At 35.6% G+C, this 15,608-nt stretch overlaps 1 protein-coding gene across 1 annotated transcript in view; it reads left to right on the top strand.

Annotated features, from left to right (window-relative positions):
* Positions 1-15,608, top strand: part of STXBP5L (syntaxin binding protein 5-like) — a gene marked incomplete at both ends in the record, with an annotated part of 100,797 nt that overhangs the window by 65,485 nt on the left and 19,704 nt on the right. Inside the window, 3 exons of the mRNA XM_009875158.1 lie at positions 4,389-4,540; positions 6,136-6,207; positions 12,917-12,982. Of these exons, the coding sequence (XP_009873460.1) occupies positions 4,389-4,540; positions 6,136-6,207; positions 12,917-12,982 (290 nt within the window). The remainder of the gene's footprint in view (positions 1-4,388; positions 4,541-6,135; positions 6,208-12,916; positions 12,983-15,608) is intronic.

Here is a 15,608-nt window from a genome sequence, read left to right as displayed (position 1 = left end):
TATACTTTGAAGCTTCCCCCAGACATTTAGAGTAAGAATTGCCCAGATTCTTGGGGAAAAAAATATTTGGACTCAAATATTTGAAATACAAGATGTTAAACTGACATTCTTCACAATACTTTTACAATTCCCATTTAAAAAACTGAATCTTTTCACATTATTCTGTCCATCCTACCAAATAAAAATCAATTACCTTTCAAATCTGTAATTTTTAAAGCTATTTTGAAAGCATCTATTAAATACATTTCATAGAAAAAAAGTGATGTGATTGTTAAATGTCATTTCTCATGACATCATATCTTAGTTGGAATTTTTCTTCTAAGAACAGCACTTTTATGTCTGTGTTAATCTCTGTTTGCAGATCTGAAACTGAAAATTAAATAAGAAATATTCAGATGCCCAATTCTGTATGGAAATGCAACTGAACATATCTGTGTGTACTTTGTCTCCTCAGATTCAATTTATTTGCCAATTTTTAATATTTTCTTTCACTGAGAGTCACCGAGAATATTTTCTTTCACTGAGAGTTGCCCAGATATGTTAAAGTGGTTTTATCTGTGGAAGGTGTTACTCTAATAAAAACTACAGGCTACAATGGGTGTTAGGGATCTGACTTTACTGATTTTCACTAAGTCAATTTACTCTCTTCAGACTTGGGAAATATTATGCAGAGCCTTCACGTTTCTGGAAAAAATATTGTCATTTCAGGGCTCCTTTGTCAAGTCTTTGGCCTCAGTTTCTAGACAGTTTCCTATTCATGAACTCCACAAGTTTCTTTTGGTTTACTATGCCTAATCCATTTGTCACTTGTGCAAATTGTTGGGTTTTGCCTAATTTGCTCCCATGCAGGTCTCAGGCCTCAAGGCAGCATCCGACTTGAGGAATAATCACACCATTCTCTCACTTGTAAACTACTCTGACAGGTTGCAGTTCTCCTGGTATTCCCAGGGGTTTCCTAAACCCGCCTGATTCAACCAAATGCTTTGAATTTTTTCCATTGCTTGGAGCAATAGTAGTTTATAGGACAGCCTCCTTTAAAACACCATATACTAAGTACATGAGTGTTTCAGAAATAAATACCTGTATCAGTAAAACAGCCCAATAACCTAAATTTAACTTTCCTACAAAAGCTACCCAGGAAAGGCATATTTCTTTAGATTTCATTTGCAGAGTTTCTTCTCTCTCCCTCTCTCTTGTCTCTCTGTTTTCAATTTGGGCCTATGACAAAGTACAATCCTATCTTTCATCACAATTTTGGTTAATACTTTAGTTTTCTCCTGTTTTGTAGCCTCACAATGAGGAAAGACTGTGCCACTTCAGTCTGAGGATTTGTAATTTTTGCCAGTTGTAGGGTTATTTGGGTTATCATTTGCCTAAATTTTTTTCCTATAATAAAAAGTTTAGCTAGGAGGAAGGCATAGGGTAATAAGTGTATTCTAAAGTATTCTTCCAGTATTCTTTTAATTATCTTGATTTCTGTAACTGTGTATTACAAATAACAGGAACTTAGTGCCCATGATGTTACTGCAGCCATGAAACAGGACTAAAGCGAGACATAAAAAAAGGCATTTATCCGTAGCAAAGACAAAATAGTTCAGACACTGTGAAATTTTTTTTAATATACTTTGTTTACTTTTAACAGTATCAAGCTACAGTTTAGAGGAATTAACACCTGTTTTATTTCTAGTGAAGTGAATCATCAAAAAACTTGTGTTATGAAAGGAAGAAGGAAAAATTTACAAAATGCTTCAATTACAACTGAAGATCTACAAAGTTAAATACAATAACAAATTTCAAATTTTATATTCTAAACTATTTTCTGCTGGATTGAAAGCAGGCTCTGGAAATTTATGACCAGCTCATGTGGTAAAAATTTCCAATCTACATATTAATTATCAAAAAATGTCTGATGAGGTTTTTATGATATTTCTATGAAAGTTGCCCACAGAATAGAACATCTCCTAGCAACTAATCGTATTCATCACTCAGAATTGAGAAATTCATTATGCTTATTTTGTATTTGATTTCATAAAGTCTTGGGTGTTAATAATTTATCTTAAGTCTGATTAATGGTAATGTCTGTCTGAATTTTCTTCTCATTCCTCAGAAATGTTATAAAATTAATGAGCCATTTATGATTTTTCTTGGTAAAGTAGTTTTTTTCAATATAAGAAATATTATATCCATGCTTGTACGTGAACACAGACAAGTTTAGAAAAATGCAGACCTGGAAGTGATGATCCTTTTCGTAAATTTGATGACCACAGAGTGAACGCTCACTAGCTCTTCTTGTGACTCATGTTTTTCAAAATTAATAAAACTCAGATTAATCACTTTCAAAATCTAGACGGCTATATTTTTTGTTCCCTAAAATATTAACAGATGAGATTGACACTTGCAGATTTTTTTTCCTTTGCTTTTCTTCTCCACCTAGAACATGGGGACTTACTAACACAGGAAGTGCTGTCATACTTTATACTGGCAATCTTTTTTACTTCAATATCCTTTCTCTGACAATGCCTGTTAACATAGGCCTTAAAAATAAAATACAATAGCAGAATATGTTTTTACTGTTGTTTATCAGATTATTTGTGTCAAGAAATGTGAAGACTGAAAACACAAATAGGACAGACAGAGTTCCTTTTTGTCCCAGGGAAACTCTTTAAAAATATTTTGTTCTTCTATTAAGCACAACAGGCTCTAGTAATTGCTGAAACAGATACTGCTCTGCATTCATAAAACATGGAGTTTATTCCTTAGTGCATCTTATGATCCTTCCAGATAAGCACAAAATCTTGCCAGATGAAAGTGTATTTATACACCCTTTAAGCTGGTGTATAGTAGTTGCTGCTTAAGCCACAGATCAGTGAAGAGTCAATGGGGGGAAAAAAAGGGTATGTTCACAATATTTCCATAGATGCTACACTAAAGTCAGTGTCAAGTGAAGAGTAAAAAACATGGTGTAGCAACAACCAGTAGAATCTGAGCCACTGTTGTAAATGGTGCTTTAATTTGCAAATAATAAAAACTTGCCTCATTTTCATGCTCTACTTTTTCTATTTGCTATATGGAGCCCTCTTTTCTATAATGAAAGCAGAGACACAAAAGGTACAACACAGGAAATGTTCTATCTACCCTATTTCCCCTTCCTCCATGTCATTGCTTTTCTCTTTCTTTATTGTTTTTCCACACACAAATTCATAAATCTTTAAGATGTTTTCCAACTATATTGAAAAGAGTCAGGTGGAGGTGAGTGCACAGCCCACTTCTAGTGTGAACTGAGTGCTAAAAATATTTTACAGAGCTCTGAACTGACCACTTTAATCACTTTTACGTAAAATGACAGAACTTGATCACAAATGATTCTTAATCTGATTGGGCATGGTTTGGGATTTTGAGTTTACTTGGGGCTGTACCTGCAATCCTTTCTATCTGGAAGTTGAAATTTTAGAATAACTCCTCTTCTGTAGAATAGTTGTCAGTATATAATATTCCTGCTTAACTTAAGTGTCCAACAATGCAGTGTCAAGAATTTGGCCTACGGATCTTTTCAATAGTCATATGCCCTGAGAATTTATTTGTCAGTTATTAAACTAGAAAAAAAGAATCAATTTTGCTTGACTATTTTAATATTAAATCTTAAACATGATTAAAGCTTTAGTGAGAGGCTGTGAGAATGTGAAGCAAGGATATTATCTTCTGAGATACATGGGTTTCCATATGCTGTAGCTAACTTCAGATTTTCTCCTACATCTTACATATAGTAATGTTTAGTGTCTTTTTTGTTTTATTCCTTTTCCCTTTTTCTTGCTTTTCCTTAGATAGATGCATTGTCTTCTTCTTCCCCCCCCTCAACCTCCTCAACTGTTTTAACAGGAATCTATACTGTAGCCATGCTGACTGAGTTGGAAAGAAATGTATAAATTTTTCAGATTTGGGTATCTTCAAAATGCAGCTTAATATATATTTATGATTTATATTTTATTTATACATGTATTTAAATTCATATTTTAGATTATATTTGTGTTTTATATACATGTATAAGCAATTTTAAGATCTACATCCAGATTTGTAGGCTTAATTTACATAACTAGAATTACATTACTAGAATTATATTGTTCATTAAGGCAACATTTAAACATTATTGTAATGTTTTTGCTACAGAAAGGCAATTAAAGTGGGAAGTCTGCTTTCCAGAAAGTCAGTTACTGTTTCAAGAGACAGTTTTATATGGTCAAGATTACAAATCCATAAGAATTATAAAATATAAGCTTTAGTAGTTACCAAAGAAAGTGTTTGTGCAGAATTCGTAATAATAAATAATAATTGTTGTTCGCACAACTTAATCACATATTACTGATATCTTTGAGGAACATTTCTTTTCTCAGAGTGGCGTTTGGAAACTGCAATGGTTTGGCTGTTGTGGACTTTATGCAGAAGACAGTACTCCTGAGCATGGGAACCCTTGACCTCTATGGATCAAGCGACCCCTACCAGCGTCAGCCCCGTTCACCTCGCAAAAGCAGGCAGTTTGCTGCAGGTAGGAAGAAAGTTACTGTGATTATGAGCCTGATATGTTCTTTGGTTTTTTTGCCTGTGGCTTTTTATAGTGCTTTTGAAATGCATGACTATTTGCCAGCCGATGGAGTTTCTATAACTTGACAAAAGAAACCTGACATGCTTTAGGTACTGACACTTTCTCAGAAATAAAATGTTTTATGAAGTTCATGCTTTTGGGATGGAGGTCAGCAAGTAATTCCCTTAGCTGAGTCTGTAAAAGATCATAATGAGCAGAGCAATAAACTGCTTCCCTGGCAGTTTCTTGAAGTGTGGTCTGTGTGCTATTTTCTTTCTTGTTTCACTAAGTTCATACTGATAGGTAAGATTTCAATTTAAATTGAGTAGTGTCTTCTGCCAAGTGCTATTCTTTGGCATTTGAATAGGCAGTTGTGTTTGGAGAAGGGTAACACCTGAGAGACGTGTTATATAGACAGCAAAAGTAGCTATAATCAGCCAATTTGGTGCCAAGGGAATCACATTTGTAAGTCATAGCTATTATTATGGATTGTTTCAGAAATATTAGTCCATTAATGCAACTAAATTTTACCATACACTTTTGGTTATCTAAAAAATTTTACTTGTATGGGATAAAATCAGATGATCTATGTTTCAAGTCTCTACATATTCCATAGTAACATACTGGAGTCATAAACAATTATGAAATGTGCTTTATATAGCTGTGAAGCTTTAGAATTAGATTTAAAATTCTATTTGAAAATGTTAAGTTTTAAATCTAACCATAAAATTACAAAAGCAGCATTTTGAAGTGGGTTTATGACATCAGCATTTTCTTCAGCAGACCCTGCACTAAATCGTCAAATCCTGTTTCTCCATAGAGTCAAATGGAAGCCTTTTTTAATTGGAAATGTGTTTGCACTCCAAAGAGAAAATAAAATTTAGAGAATAAAATGCAAGTGTTCGGGCCTATTTCTGTTCCTGAAAGACCACTTATCTCACTGTCTAGGTGTGTAATCATGACAAGCTTCGTTCTCATCTGTGCCAAGTGTTAAAGATGTGAATTAGGCACAGCTGAGAAGAGAAGAGACAAGCAGCTCTAAGCTACCTTCAGCTTCTCTGCCTGGTTCAGCCAGGCTCACAGCAGCTCCCAAATTAAATTGAGCTTGCCACGTGCAGCGTGCTGCAGAGCCCTGTGTGAGAGGTGGAGGGTAGCTGGTCCAGAAATAGCTGTTATCAAGCACAGTCCGTGCAGGCTTTCTCTGTGTCAGTGACAGTCTTGGCCAGTCCTTTAAGGCAGCATTCCAGTTCCGCAGCGCTGCTAGAATGGAGGCCACTGGGAATAAGTGGCCGCTGAGAAGGAGCACAACGCTTCTAGATTGCTCGTAGAAACTACGCACCTAAAAAAAGCCTCAGCTGCTTTCTTGCCATCCATCCCACACCCTTTATGTTTTTATTTTTCTTGTTATATATCCCAACTGGAAGGTAAGCATCTGCTGAAATTTCTTCACCTTGGCTGTTCTAGATGCTGGTTATGATATCACTTCCTTTCACTTTAGACTGTTTTTTCTCTCTTTCCTCTGCCTGCTGCTGATGCTGGTGTACTGGCATGTTCCAAAGACAACTTTTGCATGCGTGGCCTGTCTAACTTTTATCCAGATTTAACGAAACGGATCCGTACTTCCTATCAGAGTAAGTTCTATAAAGGTTAGGCAAATAGCTTTATCATAATTGGACTATGCCTGACTTAAACCCATGTGTTTGTGCCTTGTAATGTGTTTTTTTCAAACACATTCCGCATGCATGCAAACTTATTACATTTTGTGATGTTGACCATGCTTTATTTTGTCAATTATCTTTATTATACAGATATTTCAAATCTGTTTTCTTCTTCCAAAAGAGTCAATGAGAAAACCTCAGCGTCTTGTGTGGGGTGAATTGGGCCTTAGAAATAATTTTTCAACAATTTTATGTTCCTAATGACAGTATCTTTCTTTGGTTTTATATCCATTTCAGTGTACATCTACTTATATGAAGCATTTCTTGTTTTGCAGTGGCACTACCTGGTTGTAGTTAATTTTTCCCTATTTTCAGAAGAGCAACGTGGCTTGAAAGGGTACCAATTGGATTGGGTGCTGTGAAATTTAAAATTTTAATCTTGGTTTGGTGCTTGAATATTTGGCTTTGGGGAACCATCCCATTCCTCTGATCTTTAATGGGGAATGTAAAGTGGGTGTGAAAAATACACACTTCAAAGAGAGCTCTGAAAATTAATGTTTTTAATATCTTTCAATTTTGAATTATAGTGATACGCAATTTAAATATTAGTATTCATCACTGCAGAATGTGATGAACAAAGCTATAATTAATTTTGCAAAAAATTACTGTTCGACAGATGAGCTGTATGTATTTTAATTAACTGCAGTGCTTATATGTAATTAGGTCTCCAGGATGCCTCTTATTCATTTCTTTTTAAAGTAGTTTTTGCAGAACAACTGGATAGGCAGTTTTACATTAAATACTCAGTATAGGCAAGATAAAGGGGTGGCAATCGTATTATCATCTCACATAAATACAGATTTGTTTAGCTATATGTTGGTACACTCACACAAGAAATTCTATTCTGTCTCTCTAGACTGAAAAAAGTACTGAAAAACTGATTTCCATGATTTTATTTCATAATACTTCATAAAAGGTGACCTGTTTAGTTAAAAGACTAGTCCAGTTACAAATCCAGCACACCATAAAAAAGGTTTGGTGTATGATATCTTACAGTTTATTAGTCTGGCCTTGCTGATTTCAAGTCTGCAGAGTACCTGAAGGACAGACAGCAGTCAAAGTTTTGAGGCTTGTCTCCCATGAAAAAGTTAATAACTTTTTCATTTCAGATGACAAGGACAGACCATAGAGTTTTGCATAGCTGGAAGTGTACTATCTTGTTTCCATCTTCAACCAGAAAAGTATGCAAAATCTTTCTGTATATGTCATAAATGAAGAGTACGCATCAGACTCTTGCGCAAGATCATTAACAGCTTCATTTCTTTTCTCAAAATTTATTTGGTTGTTGATTTTGCCATTTGATACTGACAGCGGAGTATGTACTGTATGATCTGAAAGATGCACCAGGCTGCAAGATAAAGAACAGAGAAAGAATGTGTCATAGACTGTAAAATATCTTGCTAAGTCATTCTCAAGTTATGCTTTGTTATATGTCCTGTCTGAGACAGGAGTTTTGAGAGGGGCATTGAGAATGGATTTAGGATTTTTCTTACAGGTTTATCTCTTCTCGTAAGGGATGATGATGGGAAGAGAAAAATAATTTTCTTTTTTTGAAATAGTGCAGTTGAAGCTGATACTATTAAGGCAAATGCAGGAGCAGTCATGTGATAACATAAGCATTAGGCATAAAGTTTTGAGGGTTAACTGGAAGTTAATGGGAAGATGTTTCAGGAGCTGATGCAATTAAGTAATGAACCAGGAAGATAATTTCATGAGGATCAGTTTGAGAGAATAAGGCTTGCAGGCATTGAAGCCAAAGAAGAGATTATCAATGAGTAAGATACTTAGATTTTTGTCAGTCATTTTGGAGGCAATTTGCAGGAAGAAACAGTCTTGTTACGTATCCAACCAGAATCTGAGTGTTAAAGTGAGATGTTCCAAGAATGAAACCAATATTATGCTCTAGAATACCAGGGAAGACAGTGGTCCCCTTAGCTGTGTTGAAGTAGCAATAAGAAGACTTCTGTTCAGAAAAATAGAGTTTGTCTTGGCAATGTTAAGTTCACATCTGGACACTTGTGCGTAAATGTGAGAAAGACAAGATTACTATGCTAGCTTGGATGGAAGGAAACCAAGTTAGAGATGAGTATTTATGAATCATTAGGGTAAAAAAGATATTTGTTGCCCTGTTTATAGGCACGAATCTTCTCAAATACCGGGAAGTGTTGATGTTTTATTCTGGGGTGCCCTGCAACTGAAGAGTGGAAAAAAAACACAACCATCAAACAGGGAAAAGAAGCAATGTGTTGAAAAAGAGAGATTTTTCCAAAGAAAAACATAATTAACAATGTCAAGGGTATCCAATATGCAAAGCACAGTGGTGGAATAATTGTTTTGAGTTTTTGCCAATAAATCTATAAAGAGCTTGATAAGAGTAATGCATAAACTAGATGCAAAAGCATCTAGAGTGAGCTGAGAGCATTATGACAGCACATTCTCTGGTTTGGGAGGTGAAAGTGGGTAGAAACAAAAGGGAAGACATTAAAAGGAGAAATGTAATCAGTTGTAGGCAAAAATAATGAGAGAAACTGAAACATAATTGTCCTATCAGGGGAGGCAATTTGAGGAAGGTAAGAGGTTAAGACGAGGGTAAGTGCAGAGCTGGAGTTAGCTTTCTGGTGTTGATGACAATAGCAAATGGTTGCTGTAACATCTGCTGGCAGCCACCTTCCTTCATAGCAAGAATACATGCCAAGACAAATAAAATAAACTTTCTCTGCATTAGTGCAGAACATGTTGTTGTTCAGTTTTGGGGTTTTTTTTATTCCTTATTGAAATTAAGTTGTACATGTTATTACCTAGCAGTAGGTAACATATATTCAGATATTGAAATACGTACATTTACTGCATCTAGAGAGAGGCTTTGCAACCGAATATAGAAATACCAACTTGGAAAGGCAATTTGCATCTCCTGCTAGAAATTCATACCATCTGTTAGTAAAACAAGAAAATAAATACTTTATGAAGCATCCAAAAAGTCGACAAATTCAAAGGATGTTGAACCATTTGAAAATAATTTTCAGAATGAAGACTTTTCAGTGAGCACTCCTCATTCCTCCTTCAGGCTAGTGCCTTACAAGGATATGAGCAAAAGTAATCTTGACCTGACAGGAGGGCACAGAAAACTCTGTGTTATGAGTCATCACATATCAGTAATTGGCACTTTAAATCACACCTGACAACACAGTAGATGATAATATAGGTTGAGTTTTAAGTAGACAGCTGTATTCTAAACTGTCATTTCCAAAGAATTAATTATATCTAAACATAAAGAAAACACAGTATGGTTATTCAGTATGAAGATGATGTATTAAGAAGACACTGGGGTTACTTATTGGCTTGTGAATATTTATGATAATTTTTTTATAATTTGTTTATTTATTCAAGATGTGATGGCTTTGGGTGCTTTTAAGTAAATGATCAATATGAATCATTTAATCATAGAAATACAAATTTAAATTGTCAAAAATAATTTAAAATTAATTATGAGTTTGTAGAAGTTGCTACACTGTACTAGACAATACATTCTTAGATCTTTTAATAAAGAGGAAATGGGAATCACAGTAACCTTTGAAATGTATCCATAGGACATGTCTTTAAAAGTGCTTTAATGCCTTATGCAATATATTTACATCTTGTGCTATTTTCACATGCTTATAATTTGTTCAAACCAAAACCAGTTTCTTTAAAACGTCAATGGGTCCTTATTCTCACAGGTGGTTGTTTACATTGCCAATCTCAGTTACTTGCCGTTAGTTCTACTGCAAGTTTTTTCTTACTCTATCTGGACTTAAAATCTGCTGGCGTGGGTTTTTTGGCTAAAAATAGTTAAAATATCTTGGGACACAGATTGAGTCTACAGAACTTAAAAAAAAAAAGCAAAAATATTTTTGTAATTTAACTTCAGTAGCTGTTGTTGTCTCTCAAATACGCAAGGGAAGCTGAGTTGCATGGAAATACTTAGACATGATAAATTATTGAAAAGACTTAGCTTGGTTTCCTCAGAAAGGAAATTATAGTAGAAAATAAGCAGTGGGACAAAGAAAAGCTTGAGAGCTGCCTTTCTCATCTAAAGGGAAACCAAAGACAACATTTTATGGAATCAAAGGTAACACATAAAAATTGACAAACGTGTGTTTATTCCTTTCAGTGAATGAAGACTGTGCAATTCATTGCCATCAAACATCTTTAGAATTTAGGATTTAGTAAGATTAAAAGACACATTAGATGCATTGATGGAAAATGAGGAGAAATTATTGTAATCCTTTTAAGCAAGAAGGATTTATGGCAGGAGAAAATCTGCAAGGGTCAGTGCTTAAGCAAACCTGAGTGTCTGAGGTTAAGACAAAGTCCTTGTGCAGGACAGGTAGTATTACTTACGCTTAATACGGGAACTTACTGCACTTCTCTTTTTCCTTAAGACGTTTGGTCATTGTTAGACATGATAGTGGCTTGACGATAAGTCTGGATTTGTAGAGAAGTTTACATGTTCGCCATTTTTAAATACCATAACATGAAATGTATCTTTACTGTTGTAAACTGTAAAACCACTGCCAAACATAAAGAGCTCGTGGTATTCTCATGATAGTTGCTCTTGGGTTTTCTGAAGAGTGGTATGATTTGGTGCATTTCCTACTTAAGCCTGTGGCACCATAACTTACATTGAGCTGTAGATTTTCCTTTTATGTGAACTCACAAAAAAAAACAAAAAGAGAAACTTATAAATAAGCAAAATCTGACCTGACAACTGACATTGTAACTATCCTCAATAGCAATTATGCAAGATTTAGAAGAATTTCATTAATCACAACATCATAACCGTAGTGTTAAAAATTTAATATCTCCAGTACTGCATTTGCAAAATAAACAGTTTAATATTTCATTTTATTTATCCAGGGCTTCTGATGCTATGCAAATGTGCCAAACTCACTCCCACTGTACCTTGCAGACAGTTCTGCAGCAAAAATCAATTATGTCCCAAATCTCTAGGTACATACAGAAACCCCAGAGTCAGGCAGAAGGAAGATTTGCTCTAAGAAAGCTATACATAGACAGCCTCCTTAAACAGCTGCAGTTCTTGAATTCTATCATAACGTCTGAAGTGACTGAACTCACAATTAATTGGAACTTATAGTTCTCTCACAGATTCTAAGGTGAATCAAAAAAAGATTCAAGTATATTTTTCAAAATAAAAAATCTTTGTTTTTCAACGTTAGTATCTAGACTGTGCTTTTTTGTTGTTTAAAGTCAGGAGTAAATTTGTCATTAGTACTGACTTAACAGGCTAAATCAATACTGCTGTTTTTCCAAAGGGCTCTCAAAATTGTGTTAGCACTTGCACAGTTTTGTTAGTGGTTGGAACTTTTTATTCTGATTGTTGGGGCTTTAGGTTCTCCCCATTTTTCAAAGCAGTTTGAAATTATGTTGTAATAAAAAAATATATCAGTACCTACATTAAGATCCCACTGTTTTTAATACAAAGAGAACAGCACTGTTGACCAAATGGTAGCAGAATTTTTTTAAAACAAGAGTATATATGAATTTTAGAGATGAGGATCTTTGAGCCTGAGGATCCAGAGGCCATAAAAATTAAAACATGTCCCATTGCAGGAGGCATAGTGCCACTAGGCTCCATGACCTGAGCGCTGTGCGTTTGCATTGCTAGCAGATGGGTGTCTGGTGCTGGGCTGTCTGCCCCACCCAAGTAGCCCGTGGCATGGAAAGTCAGAGTGCCACATATCAAGAGGGAACCACTGGTACAAGCCACAGGGCACCAAGGGATATGTGTGATGGGTACGTTTGAATAGGTACGGCCATGCCCAGTTCAGGAGTTAGCCCACAGGAAAGGACAGCAAGAGCCCATATTCTTCTCCCTAGCATGCCAAAAGGCATGTTTAAACTTTTACTTCAACCTATGCCAAAGGTGGATCTTAGCTTGATCACGGAAACAATCCCAAGCTTGAGCAGGATAAATTGAGATTACTTGTTGCTGTCTTCCATGGTAGACTGCTCCAAATGAATTTGTCACAAATATTTATAAACAATATATCTTGGCCAAAAATTCTGAGTTATATTCAGACAGCATTATTGTTGCCTCTGCGTCCTTTAAAATGAGCTATCTTGTGTGAATGGATATAAAAGTTCCTAATATTGCATAGTAATAGTGATATTTTTGTATTCACTTCCTGCTTTCACCAGCACTGTCTGTTTTTGCTTTTTTTTTTCCTCTTCTCTAGATTTAAGGTTTTCTCCCTTCGTTCTGCAGCAGTTGAAAGCATACAGTTGTTTCCACATCAGTTTGACAGGGATGAATAAGTTTGATTCATATCACAGGCATTTAAATTTTAAACTATATAGGTACAGTCACTCTTCATCTACCCTGAGGCACTTAAAAAACAAATCTGAGTTAGCAAGAGGTGTGATTTTTATTTTTTTTTTAAACCAGACCTAAATTTCTGCAGTGACAGCCTGATAACTGCAGTTATCTGAAAGAGATATCTCCCTCGCATTTCACACCCTTCCTTTCTCCAAATTGACTTTAAAGTGCAGAATATCATCAACCAAGAAAGCTGAAGCATGCCCTGGTAGATTGTAACTTAACTTTTCAACTCCATTTTTTCAGGCCTGACAGAACTCAGTGACAGTCCAGTTTCCCTGGAGCTAGAGCGTTGCAAGTCTCCCACTTCAGGTAAAGGTGATTGGCTTCTCTTCCTGCAGTCTGTATAAGCCATTCATGTCATACATCACTGTGTTTCATTAATCCCTAAGAAGTGAAGTGCATAGTTACAGTTCCAAAGAGAAGAAATTACTGGAGAAGTGCCTATTACATGGCACATTAAAATCCTAAGTCTGTTTACTTAAAGAAAAATTAAATGTACGTGGCGCATCTTGAGGCGAAGAGTATGAAAACATTTGAATTAACAACATCATGCAGGTATATTCCTATATTCCTAGTAGAGTCTTGTTTCTCTGTGTTCTTAAAAGGCTGTCTGACTTTTTTTTTTTTCAGTAGGGTGTCCTTATAATTTTATGTATCTCTTATGCATATGTGCACGTAGAGAAGTTATTTGAAAAACAGAAAAATGCAGATGGTAAATTTTAACCATTAGAACCCACCAGTGCCTACATTATGTAACTTATGATAGAAGCATAACCTCATATAAAAATATTCACTTATCAACCACTTTGACACAGCAGTGAAATCTTGGCCATTTAAAAATTTATGTTTCCCATTTTACCTATAGTCCTTCAGAAGGTAGAGTTTGTCTCATTCCTAGATACTTCTTCTGCAAGTGCTTAGTCTGCATTGATCTCTTTAATGGGAGTTCACTGTCTTAAAGATCGTTGCTTAGAGCTGTTTTCTAGTAGCTGCCTTTTAAATGTGATGGAAAATAAGGAGGTATAGCTGTGATACATTCATTTTCCCTGTGGTATGCACTTTCCCCTGTAGTTTGGTAAGTATTGATAGATGCTTTCTTTTTTGTCCTTAGTTATAGTAGCAAATTCCTACAAATGCTATTCAAATCCTATTTATTATTTCACATATTCTACATTATAACAGGACACATTAATTTCAAATGGAAGCTCCTAATTAGTAATTTACTAAAAGCTGAAACTAATAAAAGTGTTTCAGTGACACATGAAGAACTAAAACAAAATAGCTGTTTTGAAATATGTATTTCTTTGTATGCTTTGCAACTGAAATTCAGTCAACATGGGAATATCAAAGTGAAATTGGCTATAATAGTATTGGTGTAACACTAGAAGCTCGATTCTTGATCTAGGTCTCAGAAAGTCATGATATGGACTTTAAAATAAAACATTTGATAGCTCAGTATAATCAGACTATTTATTGTGTGGCTTACTGGGATTCATCTTATCAATCTTCTCTCCAGATATGAGCTACAAGCTCTTTTTTTTCTTTTTTTCTGAAAACTAAGAGATCACTGACTTGGTAAACATATGTGCATATGCTTAGTTTTATGATGATGGGCGACTCCTTTAGCACCTTACTTTCTCTGTATTTAGCTTCAATTTTTCATTCTATTTTAGATAAATTTAAAATAACTTGCTCCAAAATTTAGTCTACTTCTCTGATTTGGAGATCATTCAGCATGGAAAGCATGACATATTTATGAATGTTTCCTATTTTAGCCCTTCCATGTTATTTTCCAAGCTCTATTTGAATCTTTAAAATGGGAAATCAGGTGCAATTTTGTAGTCAGTAACTGCTTTTTAAAATAGAAGTTAGTTTTACTGTGACTGATATTGATTATTTTTTTAAAATAATGCAAAATTAAAATTATTTTTCTTTGGCATACGTGTACTAAAACTGGGCAAAATCCAGTCTAATCAAGTAACTGACTTCCAAGAACCTGGGAGCAGAGCAACCTTGTGCTTATCAGCACAGCCTCACAGCTACATCAGCCTTTGCACTGGCAAACGTTTTCTCCTCATAGAATAGAACTGACTGATCTGCATGGTTACAGATTTGTTTGGCAAGATCCTTCTACATCCAGTTTTGCTTTTGATGTGTTTGAAGTTCATAGCACACAGCTCTGGAACAGAAGCGTGCTGTACTCTGTAACAGAGTCCCATGGTATTTGTGTTTGGAAATCCAACAACCACATTCCTCTGCTGAAGATAAGCCAGGACTTCATCTGTCAGAAGTTCAGCAGAGACAGAAAGAACACTCTGCTGCTGAGTAAAGTGATTCCAGCTGCTGCCTAGCAAAAGTCCTACTGGGTATGACTACATCACCAACTTATGAGACAAAAGGAACAGAGTTTGATATGTTGCAGTTCGTTGTTATTGTCAGACTACATCAACAGCAACTCTTCGCTCAGCGGTGAAGTTCAACCAGTTACTGGCCCTGAACATGTACAATGTGTACACAAAGCCCTCACTGCTGGAGGACGCTAGTCTACATGACAAACACTGCACACATGGTGGCACACTGGTGACCAGCTTCACCCTCAGCTCCATCAGGCAAGGAATGATTTGAGAAACCACACTGGTGTGCTCATGTGCATACTTTGAGACTCTGAGACAGTGCCTAGGAATAATCCCTCCAGCACACTAATTGCCTGTGTAGACACCAACAGTTTTACATTGAAGAGAGCCATTAGTAATTTAGTCAGATTTCAGTTCCAACCAAGCCCATGAGAACTGTGTTGATAAAGGCTTCTTGGAGAATTTGAAAAATCTACTGCCTCCTCATCTCTTGGTGTGATCCTGAACGTTGCTTAGCCTGCCTGAACCATCTCAGTTTCACTGAAAAGTGTATTTTGCCTGTAACACTCTACTGCTTAACA

This window comes from Apaloderma vittatum, unplaced genomic scaffold, assembly GCF_000703405.1.
Source record: "Apaloderma vittatum isolate BGI_N311 unplaced genomic scaffold, ASM70340v1 scaffold14598, whole genome shotgun sequence".
Lineage (NCBI taxonomy): Eukaryota > Metazoa > Chordata > Aves > Trogoniformes > Trogonidae > Apaloderma > Apaloderma vittatum.
This window is presented reverse-complemented; position numbering and strand designations above follow the sequence as displayed.